Raw genomic sequence first — 17,301 nt, forward strand, 5'->3', positions numbered from 1 at the left:
TAAAGAAATACCAAATAGATACTGAATAAATCCAAATTATCCCCACAGAAGGAGAGCAGTAGTAACAGTGGGGTAAGCATCAAGATGAGTCTCCAGTAGGAGATTGTATTGAGTCGAACCTTGAAGCAAGCTAATTATGAAGTCCAACAGGCCCAGGTCAGGAAAGAGAGAATCCCTGGCTGGTCAAACAGCCTGTGTTTTAAAGGCCAAGAAAGAAAATTGGAAAGTCACCAGAATGTGACAGTGCAGGAATCCAAATTTTAGCCAAGTGCCAAAAGGGAGCCATTAGAGTTTCTTGAGCAGGGGAGTTCTTCGGCAGCTGGGAGGAAGATAGATCAAAGAGGAAAGAGTAGAGGCAGAGAGACCCATTAGACTTAGGACTCTTCTGATAGTTCAGGTGAGAAGTTAAAAAGGGCCTGAATTAGGTGGTGTCTGTGTGAATGGAGAGAACACCACACAGATTTGAGTTACGCGATAGAAAGAGAACTACAAGTTTGGATGTAGAAGATGAGGGACAGAGAAGAGTCAAGGATGACAGTGAGTTTGTATAAGGACATTGGGAGCCTTGACAAGAATCAGAGATTTTGTGAAGGATGAAATTATAAGATTGAGGATGCGGGGGGGGGGAAGGTGAGCTCTAGAGCAGACAAGGATGACATCAAATTGCCAACCTGGGTGACATGACAATAATAGAGCAGTTGGGAAAAGGGGAAGGTTTGGGAAGATTTTAGATGTGTTGAATTTGAGATGTCTAGTGGATAATGCTTAACGAGCAGATGTCCGTTCAAAACGAGAGCTCAGGACAGACAGGCCGACAAAGTGATAGTTGAGTTCTTGAAAGCTGAAGAGGTGAGCAAGAGCGTGTGTGAAGAAAGGATCATTGAGGACTGAGGAAAGACCCATGGGACAGCTACAGAAAGGTGGATGATAATCCAGCAAAGGAAACTGAGAAAGAGTGGCCAGACAAGTAGAAGAACCAAGGGAGAGCAGTGTACAGAGCATCCAGGAGAAAGAGATGGGCAACGGCGTTCGCCACCGCAGGGGAGAGAGGCCGAAGAGAGGGAAGACTTGAGAAAAAAACCATCAGATCTGTCAGCAGCTTATCACAGTATAACTTTGGGGAGACCAGTCTCAATGGAGGACCGAGGTTATAAATTAGATTGTAAATGTGGAGAAGCAAGAGAAGAGATGGGGACAACGAAGAGAGAGCTTCTCGAAGAGAAGTTCGGAAAAGGTGGAGAGAGATAGAATGATAGCCTGAGGGGGTGTCAGGATCAAGTGGAAAGTCTTAACTGTGACCTAGGCACATTTGCAGAGGCAGGATGGAAGGAACTGGCAGAAGGGTGGTAAAATGACAAATCATAAAGTAGAAGGAAGATGAGAGGGGATGGGATCAAGGACGTGAGTGGAAGAGCTGGCCACGGCCTAACGGATGCAATGGAGGAGAGGAGGGAAACCGAGGGGTTTTGAGATGAAACTAATAATGAGCCACAAAGCACTTTACAGACATTGCCTCACTGGATCCTCACGGCAACCGGGTCAAGTCATTTTTAGAATGATCTCCATGTTACAACGAGGAAATGGAAAGTGAAGGAGTGCTTTTGCCCTGGTCGCACAGCAAAAAAGCATCTGAGGCGGGATTCGAATTCAAGGTTTCCTGACTCTAGATCCAGAGTGCTGTCCACTACACCAACCATATAGAACAGAGAAACAATTCCACTTTCTGTTTTAAAATGGTCGTTGCTATCTTGTTTTCCATCCCTTTTATTTCTGACCACTATACCACTTCCCTCTCGCTTATAACAAAGAATAAAAAAATAGACACAGGGTGAAAACCGGTTCAGAAAAACAAACCCATGAAACAATCAAGTCTGATGGTTTCCACGATGTTCCACTGCTCTAGTCTCCCATCTGTTTCTCTTGAACTCATGCGCATCACTACTGGCTCAGCAATATTCCATTATATTTCTGTAGCATATTTCTTTCAGCCATTCTTTAATCAGTGGGTACCTATTTTGTTTCCAGTTCTATGAGGCCTTCTTTTCTTTTCTTTTTTTCTTTGCTGAAGCAATTTGGGTTAAATGACTTACGCAGGGTCACACAGCCAGAAGTGTGGTCACATTTGAACTTAGGTCCTCCTGACTTCAGGGCCAGTGCTCTGTCCACTGCGCCACCTAGCTGCCCAAGCGAGGGCTTCTTTTCAAGACCTCTTTGAGCCTATGACTAGCACAGTGATTTCTTCATTAAAGGAGAGGCTCAGCCTTTTCGTTTTTTCAGTGTAATTCTAGCTTGCTCTCCAAAACGGTTCTCCTAGCCCTGACGAGTCTCAACTTTTGCCATCTTTGCCACTGTGCAGTAGGATCTTAGGGCTGGTTGGATTCACCTCTTTCTTACGATTAGGGATTTGGATCATTCACCGCTCTGCTTATTAAGTTTGTAATTTGTCTTTTGAGAACTTTGGGTTCATATCTTGGAGCGCTCATTGAACGGCTCTGCTTGGTGGGCATTTTGCTTTACGTCCCTTGACCTCCAGCCACTGGACCACTTCCTATCACCACCTTTCCATGATCCCCACCATCTTCTTTTTTTTGTATATATTTTATTTATTTGATTTGATTTGATAATAACTTTATATTGACAGACCCCATGCCAGGGTAATTTTTTTACAACATTCACCCTTGCACTCGTTTCTGTTCCGATTTTTCCCCTCCCTCCCTCCACCCCCTCCCCTAGATGGCCAGCAGTCCTATATATGTTAGATATGTCGCAGTATATCCTAGATACAATCTATGTTTGCAGAACCGAGCAGTTCTCTTGTTGCACAGGGAGAATTGGATTCAGAAGGGAAAAATAACCCGGGAAGAAAAACAAAAATGCAGATAGTTCACATTCGTTTCCCAGTGTTCTTTCTTTGGGTGTAGCTGCTTCTGTCCATCATTTATCAATTGAAACTCAGATCTCTTTGTCAAAGAAATCCACTTCCATCAGAATACATCCTCATACAATATCGTTGTCGAAGTGTATAATGATCTCCTGGTTCTGCTCATTTCACAGCATCAGTTCCTGTAAGTCTCGCCAGTCCTCTCTGTATTCATCCTGCTGGTCATTTCTTACAGAACAATAATATTCCATAACATTCATATACCACAATTTACCCAGCCATTCTCCAATGGATGGGCATCCACTCAATTTCCAGTTTCTAGCCACTACAAACAGAGCTGCCACAAATATTTTGCCCCGCCATCTTCTTTGTCCAAAACATCCCTCCCTGGCCACCACTGGCCCGTCTATTTTGTCTTCTTCTACCAAAATGGAAGCTTTTGAAGAACAGAAGAAGAAGAATCTTTCTGGCTTGTATTTGTGTCCCTGGCATTTAACTTAGGGCCTGGCACAGAGCAGGGCAGCGAGGTGGCACTGAAGTAAATAGAACACCAGTGCTAGAGACAAGAAGACTCAGCTTCCTGAGTTCAAATCTGGCCTCTGACACTTCCTAGATGTGTGGCCCTGTCACTTCACCCTGTTTGTCTCAGTTTCCTCATCTATAAAATGAGCAGGAGGAGGAAATGGCCAACCACTTCAGTATCTTTGCCAAGAAAACCCCCAGTGGGGTCGCAAAAAATCAGACACGACTGAAGTGACCGAACAAGAACCGGGATAAACGAAAAGCCCGATGGTTCGGAAAAGCAACGGTATGATAGGTAGCCCGAAGAGATGTCGAGACTTTTGCTGGACAGAAAACCATAAGGGAGTCATGTGACACATGATTTGTGTGATTTGGCATTGGCCAGATGAACTTGCCCAGATCCCACTGCTGCCAGCTGCAATCCTTTGAGGAGCTGGCAGATGGTCTCCTGGAGCTGCTGTGGCCAACAAGTTCGTCTCCCTGCAGGGATCTAGGGAGGAGGTTCTGGGGGCATTGCCAAGTTGGGCCTTGAATCATCGGGTCTAGTCTTCTCACCTTGGTTAGCAGGGTCAGGGCTGTAACTCTGCCAGACTAAACCTCACTAACCCAGGGTCTGACCAGTCTCCTGAAGGTCTTGGGGAAGGGCTGGGGGGGAACCTCTGTCTGGCCTTAATAGAACCAGGGCCTGAAATACGTTAGAAATAGGGTCCAAACGGGGCAAGTTAGAGTAACATCCCACTCTTCCCTTGGGCTGGAGTAGATATGGCATGCTAGGCCCAGTTGGGGGGGCCCACTTTAGGAAAGACATCGGGGAAGGAAAGGAGAGGCCAGGAATAAGTATAAGCTCCTCCTGATCGTGGTAGGCACTGTGCTGAGTGCTTTACAGATATTTCATTTGATCCTCACAATAATCTTGAAGAGCAGGTGCTATTCCGATCCCCGTTTTACCGTTGAGGAAACAGAGGCAAACAGGGGTTTGTCTTGTCCAGGGTCACGCAGGCAGAAAGTGTCTGAGGCTGGATTTGAACTCAGGCCTTTCTGACTTCAAGCCTGGGGCTATCTCTAACTAACACTAACCCATTTCTCTACCCACTATACCACCTTGTGGTATACCTAGTGATAAACTGGAGGATGCCAAAAGGCAAAATGGACCGCCTGAGGGGGGGGGGAGTGGAGGCGGGGAGGTCTTCCAAAGGAGGACAATCCCATAACTGTGGTCCAACTCCCATCTATCCCAGGCGGTTTCCAAATCATGGGAGGGGGGTAAGGGAAAGAGAAGAGGGCTCCCATAAAACTGCTGAAGTGGGGGCTGGGGGAAAGAGCAGGCAAGATCTGGAAAGGAAAGAACGTTCTCAAGAATTCACCCAACGGGGCAAAGTTAGGCGGTGCTGCGGTGGATGGAGTGCTAGCCCTGGAGTCCGGAGGACTTGAGTTTCAAATTCAACCACAGACACGTAAATGCTGGGTGACCCTGAGCTAAAAAGAAAATATATATATATATATATATTATATATATATATATATAGGCGGGGGGCCAGGGGAAACTTCAGCCAGAATGAAGGTCAGAAGGGAGTGAAGACAGATACTGAAATGCAATTAGGGTTAAGGCTAGGGATGGATTCTGGAACTACAGCTGAAGTGGGCAAGCAGCTTACCCAGCAAGCTCTGCTTTATCCACACTTGTTGACTGGCCAACCAAAAAAGCCTTCAGCACATTCTGAAGTGCTGAAGGACTATGCTGTCCCCATGAGAAAAGACCAGCCCCAGTGCCCAGCCTGTGCCTCGGGGGGACCTAGGAGTGCCCAGGGATGCCTTCCACAGACTGGGGCCCAGTTTCTTTTGTTTTAAAGCTTTTTATTTTCAAAATGTAAGCACGGATAATTTTTCAACATTGACCCTTGCGTAGCCTTGTGTTCCAAATTTCCCCCTTCCCTTCTCCCCTAGATGGCGAGCGATCCGATATATGTTATACATGTCAAAATATGTTAAATCCAATATCTGTAAACATATTTATACAGTTATCTTACTGCACAAGAAAAATCAGATCAAAAAGGAAAAAAATGAGTGAGAAAACAAAAGGCAAGTGAACAACAGCAAAAAAGAGTGCAAATGCTGTGTTGTGGTCCACCCTCTGCTCCCACAGTCCTCTCTCTCGGTGTAGATGGCTCTCTCCATCACAAGATCACTGGGACTGGCCTGAATCATCTCATTGTTGAGAAGAGCCACGTCAGTCAGAATTGATCATTATATAATCTTATTGTTGCCACGTCCAATGATCGTCTGGTTCCGCTCCCTTCCCTCAGCGTCAGTTCCTGGAAGTCTCTCCAGGCCTCTCTGAATTCATCCTGCCGGTCGTTTTTTACAGACCCTCACTTATTCAGCCATTCCCCACTGATGGGCAGCCACTCGGTTTCCAGTTTCCTGTGGGGCCCAGTTGCACTCAAACCATCTTGCACTTTGTTCCTGAGGATTTGGGTTGCATTGCTCCTTATTATCCTTGTTTTGGTTGATTCGGTTGAGTTCTACATTATGGGATTAAGTGACTTGTCCGAGGACCCACAGCTCTTAAGTGTCTGAGGCTGGATTTGAAATCGGGTTCTCCTGGCTCCAGGACCACTACCCTATCCACTGCACTACCTAACTGCCCCCCTCCTTATTGTCAATGGAGACTCATTCCTCACTCACAGGCTAGCGTAAAGTTCATAAGTACACATGTTCCCTCCTATATGATTTCCATGTATACCCACTTTACCCACTGACACTCCCGGTCTCGTTCCGGAGCAACTCGGAGCTGTCGACCAGGTGCCGGAACCTGAGTGAGTCTGGCCAGTTTGGGATTCCCTGCCTCCGAGTCGGGCAGACACCCCACCCCACATGTGTGACCATAGGACCCAATCTCGGGCCGAACCCCGGGAGACTGTGCCTCGTGGTGATGGGCCAGAATACTGGCCCCCGAGAGACCTTAGATCTAGATACTCTCTTTTAGGGAAATACTCTCATCTTCTTTAGGCCCAGACAAGGAAAGGGACTCAAACTTGCAGAATCTAAGAGGGAGAAAGGACTTTAGATAGCCAATTTTTTTCAGATTAGTAAACTGAGTCAAATAAAAGCTTGTCCAAAGTCACTTAGATAATAAGTGGCAGAATTTGACCTTGGGCCCTCCTGACCTTAAAGCCAGTGCTCTTTCCACTGAAAGGATTATTTTAGATTATACAGGATTATATTTATATATTTTATATTATAATTCATTTTATTTTATATCATATAGGATTATATTTATATATTTTACATTATAATTTATTTTATATTATACAATATATTTTATATTATATAGAGTTATATTTATATATTATATAGGATCTCTTTTATATTAATAACCAATTATTGAATTAGGACTAAGGTTTTCCCCCCCTTTCTATTTTCCCAATCAGAAATCAGCCCTTGTGAGTTATTCAGCCAGAATTTGGGGGATATTACTGAGAACGAGATCAAATTTAACATCCCCTTCAATCTTGTTCAGAGTCCACTCCCCTGAGAAAGTTTTTTTTTTCCTTTTTTTCTTTTTGCTGAGCCAATTGAGGTTAAGTGACTTGCCCAGGGTCACGCAGCCAGAAGTATTAAGTGTCTGAGATCCAATTTGAACTCAGATCATTCTGACTTCAGGGCTGCTGCTCTATCCACTGTACCACCTAGCTGCCCTCGCTGAGAAAGTTCAGATCCGCTCCGAAGGTAAAAAGATTTTCGTCCAGGCGAACCCCAGCCCATTATGTTCTATTCCTGCTGGGCAAGAAAGGAGGAACAGATACTTGGTCTAGATCTCCACTGGCCCCACTAAGACTAAGACTGACATAATCGGTCCCCTCCTCCACCCCCTCATTAGAATAGGTCCACCTTCTTCTTCTCACTCTTGACCAATCAGAGTTGTTCGCCATCTGTCAGGATCACCCCCACTTCCAAGGGCATCTACACGTCCCCTGGGCCACCTCCATCGGTCTTTGGTTCATGAAAAAAGGCCAAATGAGCCTCCTTTTCTTAATTCTTTGCGAGCCCTAATTAATAAAAACCATCGATTCCCCAGAAATTAGGGCTCTTGAACTTCTGATCACTCCACTCCACTACTGGACTACATTGTGTAGTCCAACCCCATCATTTTACAGAGGAAGAAACTGAGGTCAAGAGGGCCTAAAACAGTTGGAATAACGTTAGATATTCCACCCCCCACTTGCTCTATGGAGGACAGAAAAAGAGGGACTAAGGATAATGGAAGGTCTGAGTTCCAAGGGGTAGCTAGTCCAATCCCCACGATCCCCAAAGCCCGCAAAAGTAGGGCATAGATAGGGGAATCAGTGTCCAAGTCTAAATTCAAACCCTTCTGCTCCATCTAGAACCTCCCATCTAGAATTTCCATCTGGAACATTCTTTTTTAGTTCAGACCCCCACAGTAGACATTCAGTGTTTTGACTTTTTTTCCCCTGAGGCAATTGGGGTTAAATGACTTTCCGGGGTCACAACGCCAGGAAGTGTTAAGTGTCTGAGGTCAAATTTGAACTCAGGTCCTCCTGACTTCCGGGCTGGTGCTCTACCCATTAGTGCATTGACTTTTAAAAACCATTTTTATGGACATCTTTTTTTTTTAACCTCACCAGAATTTCTCCCAGTATCCTCCACTCCCCGAGAACTATCCCATATAACAAACGATATATTTTAAGACAAAAGAGAAAAGTAAGCAAAAATCAAAAGTAAACAAAACCAATCGATATACGCAATGCTCCATATCCATGGACCACCCCACCCCCCCACCTCTGCAAAGGAGAGCCAGTGTTAAGGGAGGGCTCTTTCCTGCCTTTCTCAAAAGCCCACTGGGGCCTTGGGATGGCCAGACTTTCACTTTGGACTGTTTGGCGATGGCTCTTTTCCTCGCCATAGTCATCGTGCTCGTTTTCCGGGCTCGCTTCCTGCCCTCTGCCCGGGTTTACGGACATCTCCTCATGCTTCTCCGGCCCCACCGCTTGGTCCGGCATAGCCCTATTCCATAACATCCTGTACCAGTTTGTGGGGCTGTCAATGGGCATCTCCTCTGATTCTGAGTTTCCACTATCGCAGAAAGTGTCGCTATTGGGGAGTGTGTGAGAACTTTCTATTTCTCTCTGGCCTCCTTAGGGTATAATCTGGGGGTCCAAAAAGGGATGCAGTTTTTAGTCACTTCAGTTCTGTAAAAGGAAAAAGGAGTGGGAAGGAGGAAGGGCTAAGGGAGAGGGGAATGAGGAGGAAGTGTAGATGGGGAAACAAATCGGTTATAGCTCAACTGGGACTTCCCCATCTCAAGACCATAGGAGAGGGGCGGCTAGGGGGCGCAGTGGATAGAGCACCAGCCCTTGAGGTCAGGAGGACCTGAGTTCAGATCTGATCTCAGACACTTAACCCTTCCTACCTGTGTGACCCTGGGCAAGTCACTTTTCCTCAGTTGCCTCAGAAGAAAAAGAAAGGAAGAAAGAAAGAAAGAAAGAAAGACCACTGTCTTTATTCACTGTCCACAATGGTCATTCGAGACCTTCCCTTCTGTCCTCAAGTCACGAAGGACCTCTCCCCTCCCTGCTCGCTTGAGAAAAAGGAGGCCATTCAAGATCTCTCTTCTCCCCCGGGAAGGGCCCTCCTCTTGGGCCTTTGTTCCTGCCATCATTTCAAGAAGCTTGCTCTCCCCTTCTCTCTGTTCTCTTTCATTTTCAACCTGACGGTCTCCTGGCGTTCTCTCCCTGGCCCTTCCCTTCCCCACACAGGAGCGGTCTCTACCCAGCCTCCTTTACCAGACCAACTTCAAGGGAGCTTTCATTTTCTTGTGGCCATGTCCCGTTTCTCCTCTTGTCACGTGCTTTTCGACCTCATGGAATCGGGCCTCCCGAGTCATGGGCTGTGTCTCAATGGCCAAAGCCGGCGGCTTTTCCTCAGGCCCCATCCCTCTCAGCCTCCCAGTGTGTGCAGAGGGCCTCTCCTCCCGGCTCCTCTCACGTCCATTGCCTTGGCGGGCTCACTGTCCGTGGCCCGCCCCTCATTGGGGTCGGAGCCCAGAGCTTAGGCCCGGAACTCCCCATCTCCCCTTTCTACACGGCCTCTCTGTGCCGCTCTCTGTGCCGCTCTCCGTCGCCAGCTGTGGGCTCTACCCCGAGTGCCCCAAGTCAGCGTTCTCAAATGCCGCTGCGCCCTCCCGTGCCTGCCTCCTGTGCGGCTCCAAGGTGGCCTCGCCAGAAGCTACCTTCCCTGGGAAGCTCCCTCTTCCGGTGGCCGTGGTGGAATCTCTCGTCTCTCCTAACTCTGTCAGATGTCGGCAGGGAGGCTCAGGTTCTGTCTCCGGCTCCCCGGACCCGTTACTAAAGGGCTGACCACCGAGCATGCAGGGAAAGCGGCTTTCCACAGTGAGCCCTTGGCTCTGGCCTGAGTGGGAGGCTGAGGGTGGGGTCATTCCTCCCTGCCCCTCCCCTCCCCACTTCTCACACACTCGCACACACTGACATATACACACACACACCATACATACTTTCATACACTCACACTCACTGACACACACACAATCACACATTCACACTCACTGACACAGAATCACACACACACACACATACTTTCATATACTGACATACACAATCCTACACACACCATACGCACACACTCACACTCACACACACACTCAGACACCTACACACACACACATCCCTTTCAGTTGGGGCAGACCCAGCCCTACCCTTCTCTAGAACCACTCTCCCTGGTTGAACATTCTTCCGTACGCCTCAAAAGTCAGACTTGAGCTGGGAGATCTGTTTATTGGGGGCAGTGCTTCATAAGACTCGGTCCCGCGGGGCAAGAGAATCCCCTCCACGTCCCCGTGCTCCCTCCCCTAGGATGCCGAGTCCTCCTCGGGACGCTGGGTCAGCCTCCCTCCTCCAGAGGGTCTGTGCAGGGGGGAGGGTGTAGACAGGGCTTCTTCTCCTCCACTTTGGCCCTCTGGCCCTGCAACTCGGAGCAGCGGGGCCGGGGGCTTCCCCAGAATGTCACGTTTCTCTCCCCCTGGCCTTCTACCACGGTCACAGTGGGCCTAGATCAGACACGGACAGCGGTTCTGTGGCGGCCCGAGCCCCGAGGGTCCTTCTGCGGCGGCTCGGCCACACCAGTGCCGCTGGAGGCCATGGGGCCGGCGCGGCCAGCCGATTGACTGAGGACCCCGGGTGGGCCCCCCGGGAGGGCGGTGGCTCCAGTTTCTCGACCCTATTGCCCCAGGAAGGCCCCCCTCCCTCTCCTCTCCTTCTTGAGCCCTGAGGTCCCCTAGAAGTCCCTTTCCTCCTTCTCCAGGGGGGTCCCCCACTCACGAGTAAGCGGGCAACTTGGCGATGCAGTGACGTTGCCGGGAGCGGGTGGGTGCGGGCCCACAGGGGGGCGTGCAGAGACCCCAGGGCCCCCAGGCTTCCCAATAGCCATCCACTGAGGAAGGAGAAGGAGAATGGGGCAGGGTCAGGACCTGGTAAGATCACCCCCGCCCCGGCCCATCCGGGAAGAGGTCACTCACAGGGGCACAGGTGGATGTTGTAGCAGTGGCGGGTCTCCTGGAAGCGGCCCGGGCAGCGCTGGCCATTGTGGAGCCGACCCTCACACACCCGAGAGCGCTGCTGCTGGCCTGGCACGTTCTGACACGCAATGTTGGAGATTTGGAGCCGGGTACAGGGCTCCCAGGCCCCCCAGGGGCCCCAGTGACCGTCGACCGGGCAGGGCTTGCCCGTGTTGCACAGGCCATTCCGGGACGCGTCTCCGGCACAGGACGCACCTCCGTGCAGGGGTGAGGGGTTGTTGCACAGCCGCTGTTCTCGGGTCCGACCCAGGCCACAGGTCACTGGGCAGGGGCTAGCGGGGCCCCAGGGACCCCAGCCACCCTCTACTGTAGGGGCAGGAGCACAGAGGATAAGCCTGGCTCCCAGGGAGAAGGATGGGGGTGGGCTGGGGGAACAGAATGACGGAGAGAAGGGGGGGAGGAGGGGAAGCCGGGCCGGGCCCCGATGGATCCTAATTCCCCTCAGTACGTACCAGGGCACGGCGGGAGGCCCTTGCAGCCTTGCTGCTCATAGGGGGGGCCAGAACATGGTTTCCCTGGGGGCTGGACCGAGGGGTCTGGAGAAGAGCACGTTCTGGTTCTGTGTTGGACGGGGACCCGGGGTCCCCCGTGACAGGAAGCCGAGCAGTGTCCCCAAGGCCCCCAGGTTGCCCAGGCCCCGTGGACTGAAATGAAAAGGAGAGCGTCACCTCCGGCCCGCCCTTCCCGGGTACACATCCAGGGCAGGCCGGGGAGGAGCACTCACTGGGACAGAGGACCTCTGTGTCGCACGGCTCGGTCTCGATTTCCCCACCAGAGCAGCTGCCCCCACACTTTGGGACCGGCTGGTTGCAGGCCCTTCGGCGGCTCCGCAGACCCTTAGCACAAGTCACGGAGCACGGGGTCCACGGCCCCCAGTCGGACCAACCGCCGGCCTCTGCGAGACAGACAGACGAGGAGGCCCGGGATCAGAAGCCGCGACTCTCCATCCCTTCCCATACACGGCTCCCCTGGGCCTCACTCACCTGGGCAACACTCCCGGTCCTGACACGCCTGGAGCTCCCAACGAAGGCTCCCGGGCTGCCCCTTCCCAGAACACGGGCCTCCCTGGCCCAGGCAGCGTTGATGGCGCAGCTGGGAGCCCTCCGCGCAGGACACGGAACACGGGGACCAGGCGGACCACGGCGACCATCGAGGGGCCCTGGGTTACGAAGGTGAGGTCACCGGAGTGAGGCCCCAGAAGCCGGACGGCCTTCCCAGAGCTCCAAGCTTCACCGGGGGAGATCCGCCGGCTACGTGGCCTTTCCCGCCTGCGTTCCTAGCGCTGCCTCCTCGCTGTCCGGGCGGGCCTCGGTCCTCCCGTGGGTCTCCGCCCAGGTGGGCTGCTCCGCCGCTCTTCCCCCCCTTAGCCTTCCCCTCCCTCCCCCTGCCCATATGCTCCCACCAAGAAGCTGGTGGATCCTGGCCCAGACACCCCCTCACCCGCAAGCCTGGCAGGTTTGGCTCCCCGGGATCTGGAAGCCGTGGGCGGCATTGAGGCAGCAGTCATCCTTGCTGACACTCTCGCCCAGGAGCCCCTGGCATTGGCTGGAAGCCTCCTCAAAGTTGGAGAAGCAACGCACAGACTGCCCGCCTACACCGGAGAACACAGCGCCCACGTCACCGCCACGGTGGAGAGCCGGGGGGACTGGGCCCAAAGGGTCCGGGAGCCAGGCGGGAGGGAACGAGAGCTGCCCCGAGAGAGACTGGGGAGGCAGAGAGGAAAAGACGCGAGGGAGGGAGAGGGCCCGGGTTACCTGCCCCGTGGGGTGAGAGCAGGATGGCGGGGAGGAACAGCAGCAGCAGCACAGGGAGCACAGGACAGCTGGGGCTGGAGGCCATGGCTACCAGTGGGGAGGGAAGGAGGGAAGTCCCGGGTTTTAAAGCCCTGCCTCAATCCCTCTTGCCCTCATGTCTGGGTCACTCCCCTGACTCAGCAGGGAAAGAGGAAGCCAGACCTCCAGGAGGAAGGAAGTGGAGGAGGAAGCCAGGATTGGCCCTTTCCCCAGTGGGGCCCTGAGCCCCTAAGCCGCCCTGGCCTCCTGCCCAGCCCCGTCCCGTTCTCCTGCTCCGTCCCTTCTCTGTTGGCCAGATCGGTCCGTGCCCCGACCGCCTCCCTCGGCCTCCTCGCCACATCGACCCCTCTGAAAGGTTCCCGAGACCAGGTCGATAGTCTCGGCCACAAAGGAAGTGTTCGAGGGGATGGGAGGAGGGAGAGGCTGCCAAAGGGGCCCCGGAGTCTTGAGCAGGGATACCGGGGCACTTGTTCCCAGCTCAGCGATCCGCCCCTCCAGCCCCGTGTCTCTCCCCATAAAAGCTGGGGCCAAGGACTCGTCCCAGACGGGAGTGAGGGCACTCGATCAATTCGATTCAAGAAACGGTGGGGCAGTGTCTCCTGGAATCAGGCCCAGTGCTAGAGGCCCAGATAGTGACGGTAAGAGCTCCGGGAGTCCGGCCGAGGAGCCTGAGCACCCCGGCAACTGGAGAAACCGGGGAAGGTTTCCCGGAGCGATGGAACTGAACCTCGGAGCAAAAGAAAGCTCCCAAAAGCCAGAGCTAAAGAGGGGGGCCGGCCCAAACACGGGTGTGACGGGAGACAAGACGTGGAGTCGGCCGGCCAGCCAGGAAGAGGGGAAAGGTGAGATGAGACATGAGGACCAGAGAAACCAGCGCTCGACTCCAGAGACAGGCCGAGGCCTTTGGAAAATTGTTGGCAACCATCTGGAGGACAGACTGGAAAGGAGACCAATTTAGAGGCTGTTAGAGAAGGGGACGGTTCCTTTGGGCCCCCTTGAGCCTGTGATGAGATGGGCCAACTAAGAGGGCTGCAGTTCAAGAAAGAGAATGAGTATTAGGGTTTGGAGGATTTGTGACTCATCTGAGAAAAGGACAGGGAATCCATGGAAAGAGGATCTGACGATGGGAAAACAGGAGAAAGAGTGGAGTGGATGAGCCCCTTTAGAGCCTGCAAAAAGACAGGGCCTCAAAAAGGCAAGACAGAAAAGGGAGACGAGAGTCCGAGGGTGCCCTGGGGCCCAGAGAAGGCCCCGGGGCTGCCCCCTTCAAGCAAAGGATCGAGGAGCCAGCTGGAGCGCCGTGACCACAGGTGACTTCTCTGAGGACTGTCTGGGATAGTAGCTGGAGGGGATGGCAGGATCAAGGCAAAGTCCTTTTAGACTCCCTGGGGAGATTGCCAGAGGCCCAAGGAGCTGAGATCAGAGATAGAAAGAGGTGTGGGCTTCCTGGAGGAAGAGAGAAAAGCCTATGGCTGGAGAAGACTGAGGCTTGTGGAAGGGCCCAAGGTCAGCAATTGAGGCACCACCCCTGGGGAAGGGAGACCTCCTCTTCCCCAGCAGTGGGAGAGATAGAAACAACCCAGACGAATTTCCCCCATAAAGGGACTAAATTCTCCACGGAGAAGAAGGGCAATGGGGGCCTGGGGGAAATGCACCCTGGGCAGGCTCATTGAGCTGAGAAAGCAATAATTGGCAGGAAACCTCAAGTCCAGATCATTATGTAACCCAGTTCTTGCAGCGGTCAGCAGCCTGAGAGGAGCACAGCCAGCCAGAGGCCGAGCCGACCGAGGCTGAGACCCTAGCGCACGAACATCCCATGGACAAAGGGTCAAGGCAAGACAATGCACACTCGGAACTGCCAAGTCTGGGACTTACTGGGAAAGGAAGGGAGGGAGGCCGGAACAGGCATTCTGACCTAAAAGAAAAGGCCATGGGGAGGAAGATGGAAGTAGGCTGGGGGCAGGCAGAAGGAAGATGGAAAGGCAGCCTATCAGCATCAGGGAAGAGAATTTCCCAGTCCACCCTGATGAAGGTCTAAGGGTCTAGGTGACTACAATGGCTACGATGGGAGAACAGAAGGGAAGGTTGGATGGGTTCCATCTGAAGACGGAGTTGGGGCCCTGTGTGGGACGGGACTAGGGTGGAAGTCTGCTCTGGGGTGAAGACTCCATCTGGGACAGGGCATCTAGGTGCCAAGGCCAGACCTGACCTTTCAGACCAGTCCCGAGCGGAATCCGGAACTCGGATCATTTCATAAGTCCCAAAGCAAATTTCGGGGCCAGGAGAGGGTGCCGCTCGGGGTCCGTACTCGGTCCAGGACAAAGGTCAGGGGATGTCTGGAGGGTTCTGGCCTTATGCAGGGGCTGAGCCTTGGCCTGCGATCACTTTTTAGATGTTGGGAGCCTCACGCTTGCGATGGAAAATTCAACTTCAATAATATAAGCCCCTCACGTTTACCAAAAAGGTCAACGGGAGTTAACAGTGGGACATGGCAACCCAAAAGGGAAGTAGAATCATCAGCTGCATTTAGAAAGGCTGGGGGGGAGGGGGGTGCTGGGTGCACTTCTGGGCACCACCCTTTGGGCTAGCCATTGGGGAAGTTGGAGAAAATGCAGAGGAGAGCAACCAGGAGCATGAAGGGCCACAAGGTCATGCTGGGAGGACCAGCTGAAGGAAGGAGTCGGGTTTAGCCTGCAGAAAAGTAAAGTAGGGACAACTTTGCGGGACACCTCCTTCTGCTCGGGTCAAAGGGAAGAATAAGGAGCAGGGTGAGCAGGGGCTGCGAGGGCACAGGTTTAGCCTGGCCATGGCATGGCCACAAGAGCTAGCCCAGTGTTGAATGAGCTGCCTCCTGAGCAGCTGGGCCTTACCCCACTAGGAATCTGTAAGCCCAGGCTGAAACCCTTGGCAGAGATGGCGGCCTGGCTGCACTCGAACTCTTGGCATCAGGGCTCGGTAGATAGGCTCTCCATCTGAGTTGGGGAATTGGGTCAGAGCTTAGTCCGAGGCCTCGGGCAGCTCTTCTCGTGGTCTCATTTGGACCAGAGCCAGGTGGGAGGTTGGACCCAGAGGGTCAGAACACTGTCTAGGATTCAAGTTGGGACTGAGACTCTCTGAGTGGTGGTGGTTGGGAGAGGGGCCTGTGCTGACCTTGGGGTCAGGTCTGCCACCGTTATGGACTCGGGCCTTTTCCTGTAGCCAAGGTTCAGGTCTTCCTCAGGCCCCAGGTTTCAGGGAAGGCCTGAGCCGGGGCTCCTTCTGGGACTAGAGTTGGCAGGCAGTGGACGGTGAGAGGAGGCTACTTTTGAGGTCAGAGATCTAAGATGTTCAGGTCTCGGCCTGAAACTAAGTTCCGGGCTCAGTCAGGAACACAGTGGGTATGCCCTTTCCTACTGGGAGAATCAGGATCAAGCGGAGTGTATGTGTGACTGGGTAAGCCTTGGGCTGAGGGCAGGCAGGCCTAAATCCACGTCTAGCCTGTGATTTGGGGCAGATTGCTTCCCTTGTCCGACCCCCATTTTGTTATCTGGAAGTTGGGGGTGACAGCGCTGCCCTCCCCGGGGTTTTGAGGATCAAACGTGATCTTTCTAAAGCATTTGGCACAGAGGGAGTACTGGGGAAACGTGGCTCCCATGTCTCTGGACAGACACCCTGTGTGGGGTATGTGTATACATATCATGTGTATGTATACGGTCGTGGCCAGAACTGCCCCTCTACCCCGCTACTTCACCGCCACCACCGTACCTAGGTGGAGGTGAGGGGAGCAGCCTTTCCAGCAACATTCGGGGACTGCCCGTCCCAGCAGAGCCTGGGCCTTTGGTATAAAAACTAAGCTCTCGGCGGGCTACCCAGCGAGAAGGGCAGACCCTCGGCCAGAAGCCGGACGGAGGCCTTGCTCGGAACTGGCTCCTCTGGCCCGGGAGCCCGTCCCAGCCGTCCCTGAAGGCCACAGATCACAGGCCACCTCTGCCACGTGAAGGAAAACCGACCCTGCCTTTCTCTCCCAATAGCCACTTGCAGGCCTACAGTCTGGGAGACCTGCACCTCGGCTTGTCATGGGCGGAGCAGTGGGGCTCCCTTCTTCTATCCAGTACTTCTGAGGCACAGGGGCCCCTTGGTGCTTTCCTGGAGACCAGTTGACTGACAGTCAAAGGGGTGGGACTTCTGCTGCCACTGCAGGGAGGCATTTAAAAGCCATTTTTCTGTGTTTGTCCCCCCCCCCCTTGTCTAAGTGTGGGGAGTTTGAAAAGGAGAAAGCAGAATCGTCCCCTAGCTGCTCACCCCCAGGAATGGGTGCATGGGGAGAAGAGAGGGCCGAGTGGGGCTGGATCTTCCTCGTTTCCATTCAGCAAATCTGGGCCTCGGGGCACCTGAAAATAAAAAAAACGCCTCTCCCTCACCTTCCACCTGCAGGCACTAAAATGGGGAGGGGGGAGCTCAAATGTGGACCTCAGGCACTTCCTAGCAGTGTGAGCTTGACTAAGTCACTTCCC

The 17,301-nt window shown here is 52.9% G+C and overlaps 1 protein-coding gene across 2 annotated transcripts; it reads right to left on the minus strand.

The window, feature by feature from the left end:
• Nucleotides 1–10,195: 10,195 nt before the first annotated feature.
• CFP (complement factor properdin) lies at nt 10,196–17,276 on the minus strand. 2 transcript variants are annotated; one of them, XM_051968843.1, is made up of 8 exons: nt 17,090–17,276; nt 12,456–12,606; nt 11,999–12,174; nt 11,740–11,910; nt 11,468–11,659; nt 10,956–11,321; nt 10,759–10,870; nt 10,196–10,487 (listed from the first exon to the last, which is right to left on the minus strand). In XM_051968843.1, exons 1-8 carry the CDS (start codon nt 17,151–17,153, stop codon nt 10,322–10,324), a joined length of 1,398 nt encoding a protein of 465 aa, XP_051824803.1. In that variant the 5' UTR covers nt 17,154–17,276; the 3' UTR covers nt 10,196–10,321. The 2 variants fall into 2 exon arrangements, with proteins under 2 accessions (XP_051824803.1, XP_051824802.1); XM_051968842.1 differs by lacking the exon at nt 17,090–17,276 and adding an exon at nt 12,770–13,003.
• Nucleotides 17,277–17,301: the final 25 nt, after the last annotated feature.

The sequence above is a fragment of the Antechinus flavipes genome, chromosome X (genome assembly GCF_016432865.1).
Source record: "Antechinus flavipes isolate AdamAnt ecotype Samford, QLD, Australia chromosome X, AdamAnt_v2, whole genome shotgun sequence".
In the NCBI taxonomy this organism is placed as follows: domain Eukaryota; kingdom Metazoa; phylum Chordata; class Mammalia; order Dasyuromorphia; family Dasyuridae; genus Antechinus; species Antechinus flavipes.

Excerpts from the sequence above, each read along its gene's own strand:
- CFP (XM_051968842.1), bottom strand. The coding sequence starts at position 12,854 with ATGGCCTCCAGCCCCAGCTGTCCTGTGCTCCCTGTGCTGCTGCTGCTG. Across the intron at positions 12,175-12,455 it reads CAAACCTGCCAGGCTTGCGG|GGCCCCTCGATGGTCGCCGT; the intron begins GTGAGGGGGTGT and ends TTCGTAACCCAG. Across the intron at positions 10,488-10,758 it reads GCCAAGTTGCCCGCTTACTC|GCCCACTGTGACCGTGGTAG; the intron begins GTGAGTGGGGGA and ends TGTCTGATCTAG.